Source organism: Lemur catta, chromosome 4, assembly GCF_020740605.2.
Source record: "Lemur catta isolate mLemCat1 chromosome 4, mLemCat1.pri, whole genome shotgun sequence".
Classification (NCBI taxonomy): Eukaryota; Metazoa; Chordata; class Mammalia; order Primates; family Lemuridae; genus Lemur; species Lemur catta.
In genome coordinates this window covers 95,456,385-95,471,672 of record NC_059131.1, presented here as the reverse complement: position 1 = coordinate 95,471,672, position 15,288 = coordinate 95,456,385, and the positions used below count along the sequence as shown (strand labels likewise).

The 15,288-nt window shown below is 40.2% G+C and overlaps 1 protein-coding gene across 3 annotated transcripts in view; it reads right to left on the bottom strand.

Moving 5' to 3' along the window:
• Window positions 1–14,731, bottom strand: part of RBPJ (recombination signal binding protein for immunoglobulin kappa J region) — a 95,490-nt gene extending 80,759 nt beyond the window's left edge. Inside the window, exon 1 of one of the 3 annotated variants that reach the window (XM_045550474.1) lies at window positions 14,564–14,731. In XM_045550474.1, the coding sequence (XP_045406430.1) occupies window positions 14,564–14,622 (59 nt within the window). In that variant the 5' untranslated portion in view covers window positions 14,623–14,731. Of the gene's footprint in view, window positions 1–14,331 lie in introns of all 3 variants that reach the window. The other 2 variants (XM_045550478.1, XM_045550480.1) reach the window with 2 other exon arrangements.
• Between the last annotated feature and the right edge of the window lie 557 nt (window positions 14,732–15,288).

The following is a 15,288-nucleotide window of genomic DNA, read 5'->3' as shown; positions in this document are numbered from 1 at the left end:
ACAGAAGAACAGAATAAAAAAAGATTACATATGCATTAACATGCATTCAATAGACATTTACAAAATGCTACACATCAAACATCAAACAAAGACCATCTCTGGGACAGATACAAGGAAGCACTTCCACTTTACGTTTATTGTTTGGGCTTCTTAACAATATATTTATGTATTACTTTTAGGGGGGTGATAAATCATTTTTTAAAAAAGAAAAGTTTAAAAGGACAAATATACATTAATGTGTTACTTGTGTTTCATTTGGCAGAATTATGATTTTTTTCCTTTTTATATTTTGTTACTTTTGTTATGATGAGAAAAAATATATATAGCATTTTAAAGAACAAATTCTACTCACAGTCAATACTAAAAGCATTGATTCTATCCTTTAATGTAAACAAAAAAGCCAAAAGTTTACTTAGATTTCTAAAGAATCTTTCATAAAAATAGTAAACATGAGAAACAGACACAAGTATGTCAAGAAAATAATTAATTCAAGTTTGGAAGGAAACTCACCCCATTGTAAATAAACATGCACATGCCTGGGGACTGGGGATTTAGGTATGTAGAGGAACTATCTTTATTCACTTTGTATCAATTTAGTTTACAATTAATGTATATCTGTCTGATTATACTTTTTTACAAAAACTCAGACAGGATTTTAGCATAGAAGGGGCAGCAGAATAGTTTCCACATAAAAGAGCAGTAACTAGACAGCAAAATCAAAATCCACGGACACCATTTACAACAAAACTAGGTCACCAGGTATCCCCACAAACCCCAAAATACTAACAGGTGGGACAAACTACCAATAGTCATAGACTAAAGGAGGAAGCAAACGGTAGGGGTGGGGGTTGGGGGGAACAACACAGTGACAACAGTCCAACTATGAGATGAAGCAGGGCTGCAGAATAAGGCAATGGCAGTGAGCAAGGAGAGGAGAGCCCAGATATCACATGGAGGCAGACAGGAAAGATTTGATCGACAAATAAGAAAAAATGAGAGTGCGAGGAAATGAGGAAGATACTGAAGTTAATGTTTACCCGTGTGGCACCTAGATGGGCAATCACCATTAACGGATATCAAGTCTATTTTATAAATAGATCTAGGTGGTGAAAAGAACAAGTTGTTTTGGAAAAATCAAGTTTGGTGGGCCTGCAGAACAACCAGCAGGAGTTTTAGAAACACAGATCTAAACATCCGAGCTAATGACATAGACATAAAGTCAAAGGATAAATGAGACAAGAAGAGGAACACAAAACTTGCAAACTACAGTACTTAACACTGGGAGAGTAAGTAGCAAAGAAAAGATGGGAATGTTCAAGAGAGAGAGATGATGGCTTTTTAGTCAAAAATAAAGACGTAATCCTAGCACTCTGGGAGGCCAAGGCCGGCAGATTATTTGAGCTCAGGAGTTCAAGAACAGCCTGAGTAAGAGCAAGACCCTGTCTCTACTAAAAATAGAAAGAAATTATATGGACAGCTAAAAATATATATAGAAAAATTAGTCGGGCATGGTGGCACATGCCTGTAGTCCCAGCTACTTGGAAGACTGAGGCAGTAGGATTGCTTAAGCCCAGGAGTTTGAGGTTGCTGTGAGCTAGGCTGATGCCACAGCACTCTAGCCCAGGCAACAGAGCGAGACTCTGTCTCAAAAAAAATAAATAAATAAAAAATAAAGACATCATGGTCAACAAAAATAAAAGATGCAGAAAAATGAAATAGACTGAAGACTGAAATAAGGTTTAGGGATCCGGTCAGAGGAGGTTATTTCAATTGTTGATGGCCTGGGGTGAAAATCAGATTTTAACATGTAACACAAAGGACTATAAAAAGCAAGACCACATTAAGTGGTGAAGACATGGCAGTGGCTTGAATGAGAGGTAAGAAAGGAAATGGACATTAAGCAATTCTTACAGACCAGGCCTAGTCTTGCAGCCCAGTTGCATACAGACATTGGATCCTCACAAGCTCTGAAGTATACTCTCCATTTTACAAATGAGGAAACTTAAGTTACGATGCAATTAAGTAACTTTCCCAAGGCCATACAGGATGTATACAGAATAAAAGATCTGAAAATTGGTCTATAGGAAGAAAAGGAATATTAAGAAAAAACTGAAAATACGGAAGAGGATTAGCTCATGGGGCAACATCCCAGCAATGCCTTACAAGATTATTTTTAAATTAAATAGAAAATTTTACTTAAAAATAAATGCTGCTTCAGAGAACTTACGAATTCAACGACTAGTCTAATTAAGTGTTTGAAAGCATTTCTAGGAAACAGACTCATTTTTAGAGTAATCTAATAGAGAATATAATGTCCACTTCCTTAAAGCCTTGTTTTACACTTGCTTTTATCTGGGACTGTCTTGCCATGTAGCAGTGAGCTTGAAAGTGTTCAAGTGAGGAGACAAAGAAAAGCTCTATGAGTCCCAGGTAGTAAATACAATGGCGAAGGCAGAAACAAAGATGTATGAACTTTAAATCACTAAATCTCTGACTTTCAGACTTATCTATAAGATGGAGATGCCACCTCACCTCCCTCCCAATGTAGGTGAGGACTGAGTAGATAGATATTCAACAAAATATGAGTTTCCTGATCCCTTTAACATTGTTTGTGAAACTGTTGACATTTCTAATATAAAACAGAATGCTAGCAATTCCATTTTTAAAAAATTAAGGAATATACAGTGGTCCCTGGTATCTATGGAGAACTGGGCCCCTCTCCCCTGTATATACCAAAATCCGTGCATATTCAAGATACACAGTTGGCCCTTCACGTAGGCAGATTTCGCATCCCTCAAATATTGTATTTTCCATCCAAGTTTGGTTGAAAAATATCTGAGTACAAGTGGATCCACTCAATTCAAATCCCTTTTGTTCAAAGGTCAACTGTACTCCCAATCGTTAACAGTAGTCATTTCCTTATATAAGACCACAGTGGCTCACTTTACATGATACATTTAAATAACTTCTGAATTTCTCATAATATTTTCCAAAATAAGAATAATCAAGATACATGTATACAGATGTGACATTAATTAATCCTTAAGAAAAATTTCTATATTAAGATAGTCACTTTCCTGAAATGCTATGAAAACAAGCTAAAAATTAAATATAAAAATAAATCAAGAAACATCCATGGATGCTAAACCTAGTACATGAGAGTCGAATAAGGAATGGTATATTTACAGACTGTTAAAGTATCTCCACACAAATTACTTATTACAGAAGAAAAAAAGGAACTTCATAGTAGAGAATTCTGGCAGGCACCATCTTGCTCAAGTAACCAAGGTTAACATCATCTGTGATGGGACAAAGAAACATCGTGGGCTACCCAAGAGAATGCAAGGATAAAAAAGACATCACTTCTGTGGTCACCCTGCCAAAGATGCAGATGTTGAATCTAATCCTGAGGAAGACTGGACAAACCCAAGTTAAGGGGCATTCTATGAAATGACTGCCCTGTTATCTTCGGGGCATGGAACACAAGGAGAGACTGGGGAGCTGTTCTAAGTCAAGGGAGAACAGAACATGGCAAGTGGGTGTAGCTTGTGATCCCAAATTAGATCATCACTGGGACACTTGGTGAAATTGGATGGGGATCTCTGGGTGAAGGGTGTATGGAGATTCTTGAAACTTTTCTATGAGTTTGAAATTGTTTCAAAATAAAATTGTTTTTAAAAAGAAAAACAATAAATAAATAAACAATAAATAAATAAATCAACTACACACCTAAACTACCATATAAATTTAAATTTAAACTCAAATGTAATTTAAAAGCCATTTCATTTACCAACTGACGATTTCCAGGAGTTAAAGCTAAGAAAGTATAGATTTAAGTAAATGGCATGTCACTAAATCCTGTGTGCAAAATGTACATATCACATTGAATAAAGTGGGAGAAGGCCAGGACAAAGAATGGTTTTCTTACCAATAATAATGAAATAAGCTTTGAGAGTTACAGCTATCCAGGTTTGTTTTTTTTTTTTTAAATGTCACAATAGTGAAGCAGCAACTCCTATTAGGTCAGCGTTATTCATTTAATCAAATAATGACACTCATTACTATAAGCTGTAAGTAAATTACCAAATACTATCACTACTATCTTTGGAATGCTGAAATGGATTCAATTCACTTCCTTGACATGAAGGATAAGCACTAATGACAGTTACAACCAATGTAATGAATTCCATAGCAGAGAGTAATATTGCTTTGCCATATACACTAGGAAAATCACTGCATGTACATCATCAAGTTCAAAAACCGGATCATCTTTCAGTATAAAGATTTGAGTTGTGGCCTCTCTTCCCTGTATGACAGCCTTTTTTCTTCTCACTCTCTCCTCTGTCCTTGCATCGTCTCATCAAGAGGCTCTAGAAACAGCCAGCTGCAATTTAGTGCAGATGGCAGAACCAAGAAGCTAGAGAGACAAGAGGCACAGACTGGAGTGAGCCGGGGTAACTGACCCAACCAGTTGAGTAGGAGGAACTAAAGTACAGTGGGCGAGGAGGTGTGCATTGAGGACAACTATGTTCCTAAAGAGGCCACCCTGGTCACTTAGAAACACAAGATAAAGATCATAAGCAACATCAAGAACAGGAAAACAGCAAAGAAGAAAAAAGCAAGCAGCATCAAAGCTGAGCATTTATGAAGCAACAGTGACGGCAGCACTCTACCAACCAGGCTTGACAGCTGAGAGATTTGCATTCTTCGTCTAAGTCCGCACATATAGGGAAAAGGGATATTTTTTTAAAAAATGCATGACATTAAAAGGCAGCGCAGTGAGATAAATAGAAAAAAGACCAACATAAGTCTCCTCCCTCCCCCAAAAACAAACCAGGAACAAGCTCAGTCAATGAATGTATCTCAGTCATTGGCCAACTGTAAAGTATCTAAACTGTCTGTGCCTGCATTTAAATGAGTAGATACTTTAGAATATAATTAGTAAGGTCTTCTCCAACTCTGAAATTTGCTGAACCTAATGGATTCATAATATGTGTAAACATGTGTCCAACAAAATGTAGTTACCATTCTATGGTTTGCTACTCTTCAGCAGGAAGAGTACAATATAAACAAGAGAACATAACACAGCATCAGTACAGACCACACTTCACCATCATCTTTCTTCAAATCCTCTAAGAACCAAATTTCGACAATATCCTCCTTTAAAGCAATCCACACATTCTAAACAACTGAAGACACTGCCTAAAATCAAACCACCACGCTTCACTTAAAGCACATTCAGAGATGGGGAATTTGTTCAATTGTGAATTTCATCGTGCTTCCCCTCAGGTTCTTTCTACAGGACATATTCTAATGTCATCACACTTTTCTATTTTTTAACACCCTAAATGAATTTTTTATTTGACAGATGTTTCATATTCCACTTCAAATAGTACAGAAAAGGCAGAAAAATGAATATAATTGAGGGAGTCAGTTTCTACATGGGTTCTAGGTAGAAAAACCAATCTGTGCTGAATGTCAGGCCTTATCACTTAGACTAAGTGCCACCTAGTGGCAAGTGTTATATATTATTAAATCTGTTCAAGTCCTATTCATCCTGCAAGTAACATTCTCATAGATAGACGGTAGCTGCTTCGTAATTACGCAAGATAAATAAAATACTACTCTTATCCTTATGAAGCTCACTGACAAACTAGACAGATAATCAATACAGATAAATTTATATAATTGCAGAACAATGCTAAGTGTAACAGCAGAGTTATGGAAAAATAAATATTCAACATTTATTTATTTATTTTTTGAGACAGTTTCACTCTGTTGCCTGCGCTAGAGTGCCGTGGCATCACCCTAGCTCACAGCAACCTCAAACTCCTGGGCTCAAGCAATCCTCCTGCCTCAGCCTCCCCAGTAGCTGGGACTATAGGGATGTGCCACCATGCCCGGCTAATTTTTTTTTCTATATATTTTTAGTTGTCCAAATCATTTATTTCTATTTTTAGTAGAGATGGGGTCTTGCTCTTGCTCACGCTGGTCTCAAACACCTGAGCTCAAACAATCCACCCGCCTCGGCCTCCCAGAGTGCTAGGATTACAGGTGTGAGCCACCGCGCCCGGCCTCAACATTTATTAATAACAAAATAAATCCAACATTTTGTTAATATGCTTACCTCACCCAAACTTCTCCTTTTCTAATTATTTAATATTTCATTACCCAGGTTTCAACTGTTCAGGTTTCTTCCCCACTTTTCCTTTTGGTGTGAGTGCACCCCACACCCATCTTATCCTTTAGATTCTACACTTCACAAAAAGGAGGAAGAAGAGCCTATTTATTGAGACCTACTATTTCCAGAACTATGCTAGGCATTTTATATGCCTTATCTTGTTTAATCAATACCAAGAAGTATTATTCTCTCCCATTTTTTAGATAAGGGGCAAGGCTTAACTGACATGCTCATAGCCATAGGCCTATTTTAGTGACAGTACAGTCATTCCAAAGAGCCTCAAAAAGAGTTGTTTTGCCTATCCATTCCTAGGCCTATCACCAAGATCAGATCTTGATCATATTTCTCTTATGGTCTCCAGCAATTCCAAACTATTTTACACTGTTTACATCCAGCCTCACCTCACCAATGCCTTACCCCCATCCTCTGCATCCATGATTATATTCAAATACTTAGCTTAGCATTCAAGGTCCTCCAGGAGGCCTCCAACCACTTCTCCAGTTTAATCTCCCACCACTCTACAAATTCCTACCTTTTCTATGCACTTCCTTCCAACTGGAGATAATCATTCACACCTGCGTTCCCACCAACACTAACTAAACACCTGTTGCGGCACTTACAATTTCCCTTATACTATAATTATCTGTGTACTTTCCATTAAATCATGAGTTTCATCAAACCATTTCCTAGCCATCTTCATAGGCCCAGGACACAGCAGTGTCTTATACCTAATAAGTCCTCAACAACTGTTTCTCTAATAAATATATTATTAAAACAATACTAGGTGGCTCACGCCTGTAATCCTAGCACTCTGGGAGGCTGAGGCGAGAGGATCGTTTAAGCTCAGGAGTTCCAGACCAGCCTGAGCAAGAGCGAGACCTCATCTCTATTAAAAAATAGAAAGAAATGAGCTGGATGACTAAAAATTATATAGAAAAAAATTAGCCGCGCATGGTGTCACATGCCTGTAGTCCCAGCTACTCGGGAGGCTGAGGCAGAAGGATTGCTTGAGCCCAGGAGTTTGAGGTTGCTGTGAGCTAGGCTGATGCCACGGTACCCTAGCCCGGGCAACAGAGTGAGACTCTGTCTCAAAAAAAAAAAAAAAAAAAAGGAAAGAAAGAAAGAAAAAGTATGCTCGCAAAATCTTAGTGGGTCTGCAGCTTTCCAAAAAGGTAATAAATACCTTTGTTCCAATTTTGCAAGCCAGTCTAAGGCTAGTTATATTCTGGGGCAAATTAAACTATGTCCAAAATAAGCTGTTCATAATATTAAAAAAAAAAAACCTACAACATTGGTTTTATATTTCCTCAGGCAATGCTATACTTATATAACACAATATTTACCATACTTATAAAAAATCATGGTTTTATTGAGTGATAGACACTTTTCTGGTTATATAAACTTTTTATAAGAAATGGTTCTTATTCACTTACAATTTTCACTGTCATCTAATTAACAATGCACAAATACACTTAACCCTCAGGCTAAGTTAAGACTATTGAATATAGGAAAAGAACAGTGGAAGGGGAATTAAAAAGGGTCAACTTGACTTTCTAGTGTATTCCACCTGACATCCAACAGGTGCAGTTTTCGCTGTAAGGCTCTTGCAACTTAGGATGCATAAGAGGCAGTGTTCTCTATCTCTTCTTTTTTTAAACTTAAAATAGTATAAATATTCCCAAGACTGCCACGAACCTCACCAATCTGACCGAAAAGCTGCCACACTTATTACTACTACGCATTGTCTCAACACAACAAAATTACACAAATATGTATACAGGCAGGCAATTACTACCACTTACAGTGCCTCTGATGCTTGCCCCCCCCCACACACACATACATGTTAAGTCTGATATGTTTGGGAAATAATTTACCCTTTTTAGACGATTAGGATAACATTTCGTTCCCTGAAGCAGAAGCAGGGCCTAATGAGGCGTAAGCAACATCATGATGTTGTGCCAGGGCTAAGAGACATCCAGAACCGTGGGCAGGGTGTCTGAGAGAGAGCAGCTGGGCATGCAACATTCCTACATTGTTACGGCTGCCCAAGCAGAGGAGAGTGCAGTAAGTAGACCCCCAAAATTTGGGGGTGACTCAGTAACAACACCCGTGGTCAAGCAGTAATTTACCAAATATGTCTGCTCAAAATGCCAAGGCACAAACTTCAAGGGTTGTGGTCCTTTGCACTAAATATACTGATGCCTTCCTAAAACATTACCCACAAACCACAAGTTGCAGTATAAAAAGTCCATCTTGAACCCTGATGGTGAAAGATTACCAGAAGAAACTGTTATAATAATTACAATATTTATATAGAGAACGTTACTATTTACAATTCACTTGCACATTCATTGTTTCACTTGACATTGTATTGTAATTATAATTTATAATTATTTTCTTTCTTTCTTTCTTTTTTTTTTTTTTGAGACAAAGTCTCACTCTGTTGCCCAGGCTAGAGTGCCGTGGCATCAGCCTAGCTCACAGCAACCTCAAACTCCTAAGTTCGAGCGATCCTACTGTCTCAGCCTCTCGAATAGCTGGGACTACAAGCATGCGTCACCATGCTTGGCTAATTTTTTCTATATATTTTTTAGTCGTCCAGCTAATTTCTTTCTATTTTTTAGTAGAGATGGGGTCTCACTCTTGCTCAGGCTGGTCTGGAATTCCTGAGCTCAAATGATCCTCCAGTCTCAGCCTCCCAGAGTGCTAGGATTACCAGCATGAGCCACCGCGCCCAGCCACAATTGATAATTATAATTTCACATATTTTACCTTACTTGATAGTCACAATATGCCTGACAGATAAAATACAAGTGAATTATTATTCTCCATGTTATATAAAGGTAGAACCTGAAGCTTAAAGAAAGTACCTAAAAGTAATCTGTCCACAAGACCTGAGTCTCCCTGTAGACTATCAATTCATTATTTGGTTCTATGTCATGGATCCCAAAAAAAAGCAGTATATAGTGTGCTAAGGTTTAACGCACACCCCTATGTACCTAGGAACTTGCACTTAAAAATAATGAAACCTTTTGAAAAACACTTGAGAGCCAATCATACAAAATACAAAAACTTAAGCTTGTCAGTTTTGTACAGACAATGTAACAGCATGTTCTAACAATCCAAAAAGAACTTTTGCCGAAGAGCCTTACTATAATATAATGTTGTTCTTAAGGGTTATAAGGCTGCCTGTGGCTAAAAATATCGATTCCTCTGGGCACGTCAGCAATTGCTCCCTATAGAATCAAAATCAAATATAAATTTTATATATATATACACATATACACTGTATATAGATACACACACGTATATAAAATTTTGCATACATGAACCACATTGCATCAAGGTTTCAAAGTACTAGGAGTCCTTTGTTCAAAAAATCTTTTTGCTGAGTCTCTATCATGTGCTAGGCACTCTTCTAAGTGTAATATATAAGTGATATCTGCCACCAAGTAATTAACAACATTTGGGTGTGGTAGATAATCACAATTTAGTATCACACTTCCAAGAGAATTATACACAGTATTTAATAACATACAGCAAGGGCAAAGAATCTAGCCTACTGGATCTGGTTAGAATATTCCCTCACTTTAGTCCTAAATAACAACCTACTAAGAACGAGTACTCTTCATGCAGAAGACGTCATTAAACTGCCAAGCCCATGCAGCGAACAAGTTCTTAAATATGACTGGAGCACTGATTATGGAGAGAAAAAGGTAAACAATTCAGCTGGAGAAGACGTAAATGAAATAATTATGGAAGACTATATGCCACATGAGCTAACATTTTTGAGCACTTGCTATGTGCCAAGCATTTTAAATGATTTCATGCACTATCACTGAATCTTCACAACAACCCTTTGAGTTAGGAATAATTATCTTGCAATTGAGGGAGAGGGTAACTTCTCAATATTATAGGGGTTTAAAGTAACAGACAGAATTGGAACCCAGTTCAGATTAAATCCTAAATGTGAGCTCATAACCCTCCACTTTGTTGCCTCTCTTAATGAAGGCTGCTAGAGGGAGCCATTGAAAGGTTTTTAGACTAAGGAGTGAAATGATCAGATTTGCTTTTTAGAAAGACTGCACTGCGACTATGTGGAAGCTGGATAAAGGGGGTGAGTCTAGATGCAGAAAAAGCCTACCAATATGTCTGCAGTAATCCAGGTGAGAAATGATGAGAGCCTGAACTGTGGCAGTGAGGATGAAAAAAGCAGATTCAAAAGATTTTTTAGGAGGAAAAATTATTAGTTCTTAGTGATTAAATGTTAAGGGTTGATGAGAGAGGAATCCAGAATCCTGGCTTGGGGAACCAGATGGGACATGATATTATCTACCAAGAACAGAGAAGCAACAGGTTTCATTTGTTCAATAAATATCTATATAGTGTCCCCCAAACAGAAAACACTTTCCTAAGGCCAAGAGTCAAGTCTGAAATTATAGTCCTGGTTGTTAGAGAATATTCTTAAGAGCAAATAACAAACCATTAAACATAAGGCATATTTAAAAGTAGGCATTACTACTAACAGACTTGGCTTATAGTCTGGTGAAAACATGTTGTGCTATCATTTTTTACTATTACTATTATACATGCAGTAAACAAATCAATAGAGGAAAGGCATCCCATAATTTTATGTGTTATTACATTTGACTTTGACAGCTCTTCAATCTCTTACACAACACACACAATACCCTGTAACTTGTTTTACTTGTCTATCTCCCTGCAAGTTTATAGGAAAAAAAGTATGTTTTATTACACAGACTATAATACGTATTTGGTTTTTTTTCATTCCACTATCATTGCTGTGATTTGCCAAGAACTGAGTTCAAAACCACCTACTTGACTTCCTATAAAATATGGCCTACTTCACATTAGCTTATTTCAGTAACAATTCCTAGACCTTAGCCACACCTTTCATCCAAGGATGCTCTCTGAACATCTTAAGGCACAGCAATCCTATGCAGATGCAGCAAGTTATTACAATTCCCATTTTACTACACAATTAGGAAATTGGCCCAGGGGAAGTAGAGTAACTTGGAAATAATCACAAAGCCAGATGCCAAAAATAACAACTTTTAGTCAATTCATGAGAAAATACTGCCCCCAGTTGAAATAACATGAAATTTAGTATTAGGAGGATGCAAAATGCAAAATAATGCTTTAGAGCCAAGTCTTATGACTTAATTTCTAAAAATGACTGAATACCAGAATTAAGAAGATTTATAAGAACTTTCAAACAAAACATTTTTTTTCCCTAATGCCTTATCCATCTAGGATGCCAAAGATTATTTAATAAATTACATCTGGCAAGAATGGCCTTTTTCCCAAAGCAATTTTTATCTTACCCACTTAAAAGACAGTAATAGAAATCTGTTGGTATAGGGCAATAGGTAACTTTTTAACAAACTTAACTGCATAAAATCTAATACCTAGAAGCATATATTAGAACAAATCTGAAAATACTGCAAAAGTGAGCCTCTTATATTCTTTTCCTGAAAATATATCCTCCACAGACCCCTCTGCAATATGCATAGATAATAAATTAAAAGTTTTAACAGTCAATATTCAGAATGAAAGTTTCCCAACACAATTCATCCTGTAACAAATGATGCCATTTGTTACAATTAGTCAAAGGCACTGTTTTATTTGGTCACAAAATAAAAGTCTTACATGATTTAGAAACAAAAAACACAACTCAAATTGTAAAAGCACTTTTATGATCATTCTATCATTCCTGTATGTTCAAGTCAGAGCAAAATACCTTCCATTATTACACAGTATTTACAGTTTGCTTCCAGTTAGAACCAGTATGCTCAAGATTTTACCTTCAGAAGAATGATTATGTACTGAGAACAAGCAAGGGAGACAAATGATTATTAGTAAAACCCACTCCTGGAACCCAGACTGCAAATTTTCACAGAAACTTCTTGTATCAATCATGAAACCATGGTTTTCCATTAATTAAAATTCAAACTAATTCTAATCACAGCCAAAAAAGAAAAACAAAAAAGGCTTTCCAATGCACCAACATTTCTTACAGATCTTGTATATCCTTTGTCAGTAACACTTTATGCAGAACTTCAGTCGTAAACCAAATGACACTCCAAATGATTTTATGAGTAACATAGCTTCTAGAAGTAGTAATCAAGTAGTAGGAAAAAAACAAATTCCTGAAAAATACATTCAGTAAAGTAATACTGGTAAATCTAATACCTCTTATTCCTAGCACCAGAACAACCGGGCTCATTACAATACACCACACCTCACACACACACCCACTCCCACCCATAACCCCAAGCTTTTACCATTACCATAACAATAAGAACACAAGAAGAACAAGTTAACAGTCCTTCAACGTAAAGAAGAGTCTTTAAAAGAACCTCACTACTAAAGGCTATTATTTATTTGTATCTTATATACATATTATATACATCTTATATGTATCTTATATACATATTATACACATCTTATATGTATCTTATATACATATATACATATAATATACATCTTATGTATATCTCACATACACATTATATACAACTTATATGTATATTATATACATATTATATACATCTTATATGTATACATGGTTTTTAACTGTATTTGAGTAATATAATCCACAGAGGTCCTAGAAGCAGTATCCATCAACTAGAAACGGCACTCTTCACGGCTTTTGCTCATTTCAACCCCAAAGATGGGACAGAAGGGTTGTGGCTGTCATACATCTACAGAGTGAAAAGCAAATAATTGTAAACTACGTACTGAAAAAATAAAACATTTATATAAAAAATTCCCAAGCAGGATGCTTCTCCTTTTCCTTATGATGCAGGAGCTACTGGTAAAATACTAAACTCTACATCTGGATTCTAGAAAATGCTGAAATTCTTCACCCCAACAGTCACAAGTTTATAACATCAAAATTCACTCAACTTCTCACACAACCAAATGAATATCCACCGTGGCTATCGAAACTATTCTCAAACACCAACAGAAAAAAAAAAATACCTGAATCTCCTACACGTCCTACAATACCCTCTACTCATCTTCAGGTAACCTAGAAGCAAAGCGACGACAGCTGCCCTTGGCCTAGGCCGTCAGAAACCACTGAAAGGGAGGGGGGGCGCAATAACCACCAAGAGACCAGATCTTTTTCCAAGGCTACCGTTTCCAAGCAAAACAACCACGGGCCTAAAGAGACGGCTATGAAAATCAGAGACGCTTTAATTCCGAGAGGAAAGAGGTGGGGGTAATGCGTAAAATCCCAGGAGAAAGAGGTGCGGGGGAGAACAGAGGTGCGGAGGCAACTAAGTATCCCATGCATCTTTCAGACCCACAAAACAACAACAAACCGTAGAGTCTGAAGCACCAGATGGAGTCCCTGAGGCTGAGACAGTTCGGCAGACACACGCCGTGGGTAGTGGATAAATCAACCGACGATGGAAGGGGAAGGGGCTGCTGAGAGAATAAGCCACTGGATGGGGGAGACAAAGCCTCTGGGGGTAATCAAGGACCAAAGAGAAAAATGAGAGAGGATACACACGAGAAAGACAATGGAAGAAACATTAAGGCAGGAATCTGGTGCCGGGGCCGTGGCAGGTCACTGGACTACCGACAAGCGAGGGGCACAACAAAGGGGCACGGGAGGACCGCGGAGGAGAGGAGGTGGGGAAGGGACGCGGGGCGCGACCGGTCGGACAAAGCGCCTAAGGCGGCGAAACAAAGGGCCGGGGGTAGAGAGTCGCGGGGGGCAGCGGGGAAAGACAAAGCGCCCGGGGCCGCGGACACCCGCGGGGCTGGGGGGCGACGGCGGCCGCGAGGAACAAAGCTGTGCGAGCCCCGAGGCAGGGCCCGCGGGCGGCGGCGCGGGAGGCGCGCGGCAGGCACGGCGCCCGCGGGCCCCGCGCGCCCGGCCGCACTCTCGCCCGCACCCGCTGTCCCCGCCGCCGCCGCCCGCCCTCACGCGTCGGAGCCCGAGCCACGGAGGCGCAGAGCGGCAGCGCACAGCCCCACGCCGCCGCCGCGCTCCGAGCACGCGACGCCGCCCCCACGGCGCCCGGACGCCAAGCGCGCCGCGGCCCCCGAACCCGCCGCGGGCTGCCAGCCGCCCGCAACTTTCCCAATTCCCAGCGCTCTGGTTCCCCCAGACTTACCCTGTCACAACAGGCGCCATCTTCCACAAACTCTCGCCAAAACTCCAACCCTCGCGAGATTCCCCCCGACGCCTTCCCTGGTCCCTCTCCCCCGCCCCTTCCTTTTTCCCTCGCTCCTCGATTCCACCCGGCCCCCGCGCTGCTTTTCCCCTCGCGGCCGCCGCGAAGAGCCAGACGCCTCGCGCCGCCCGCGGTGTAGGGGATCCTGCTCGCTGCCTTCCCTGGAACCTACCCGAGCGATGGAGCATGCGCAGGCTGCTCCTCCGCGGGCGAGCCCACGGTGTGGTCCATGGGGAGGGCTCCGGTTATCCGGGTTTTGGGACGCGCCCTGAGGGACGTACGTGGAGACTGAGGAAAACCGGAGGGGATTACTACGGGCCGCGGAATGGAGGGCCAGGAGGCGGGGCCGAGGGGACAGGAGGAGGGGTCCTGGGAAAATCTGCGGCGTTTCACGGGCCTAGATGAAACACCTCCTCGAATGGGTGTTTTCCAAGTGGCTTCCCGCTCACTCCGGGTTCCCAGCTCTTTTCATTCATTCAAAACGTTCACTGGGCGCCTCCTTTATGCTAATCTCGGCGTTAGGTGCAGGAGCTACGGAAGTGCCTGGGATTTGGACGAGTGACATGCCAGGAATTATCTTCATTCCTTCGACCCCCATGCTAGTGAGGAGACCCTTCCAGAGCTCCGTAAACGGAAAACTTCCGCAGTTGAGCTCTGTCGCCTTAGCTTTGTATTTGGGTGCGAGATGAGGTGAGGACAAGGCCTCTGGCAACGACACCCCTACTGTCCCCCTCGCATACACGCGCCAGAGCGCCGAAGAGTTTTCTCCAGAAGTGCAAACTGCGCTGGAATTGAGTGCCACGTTCTCCCACCCGGCTCGATGCAGGCAGCCGCCTGCGGCGTGAGCCTCCCTAGGACCGCAGCGCAGCCGCCAGCCTTCTGAGCCCAGGTGTATGT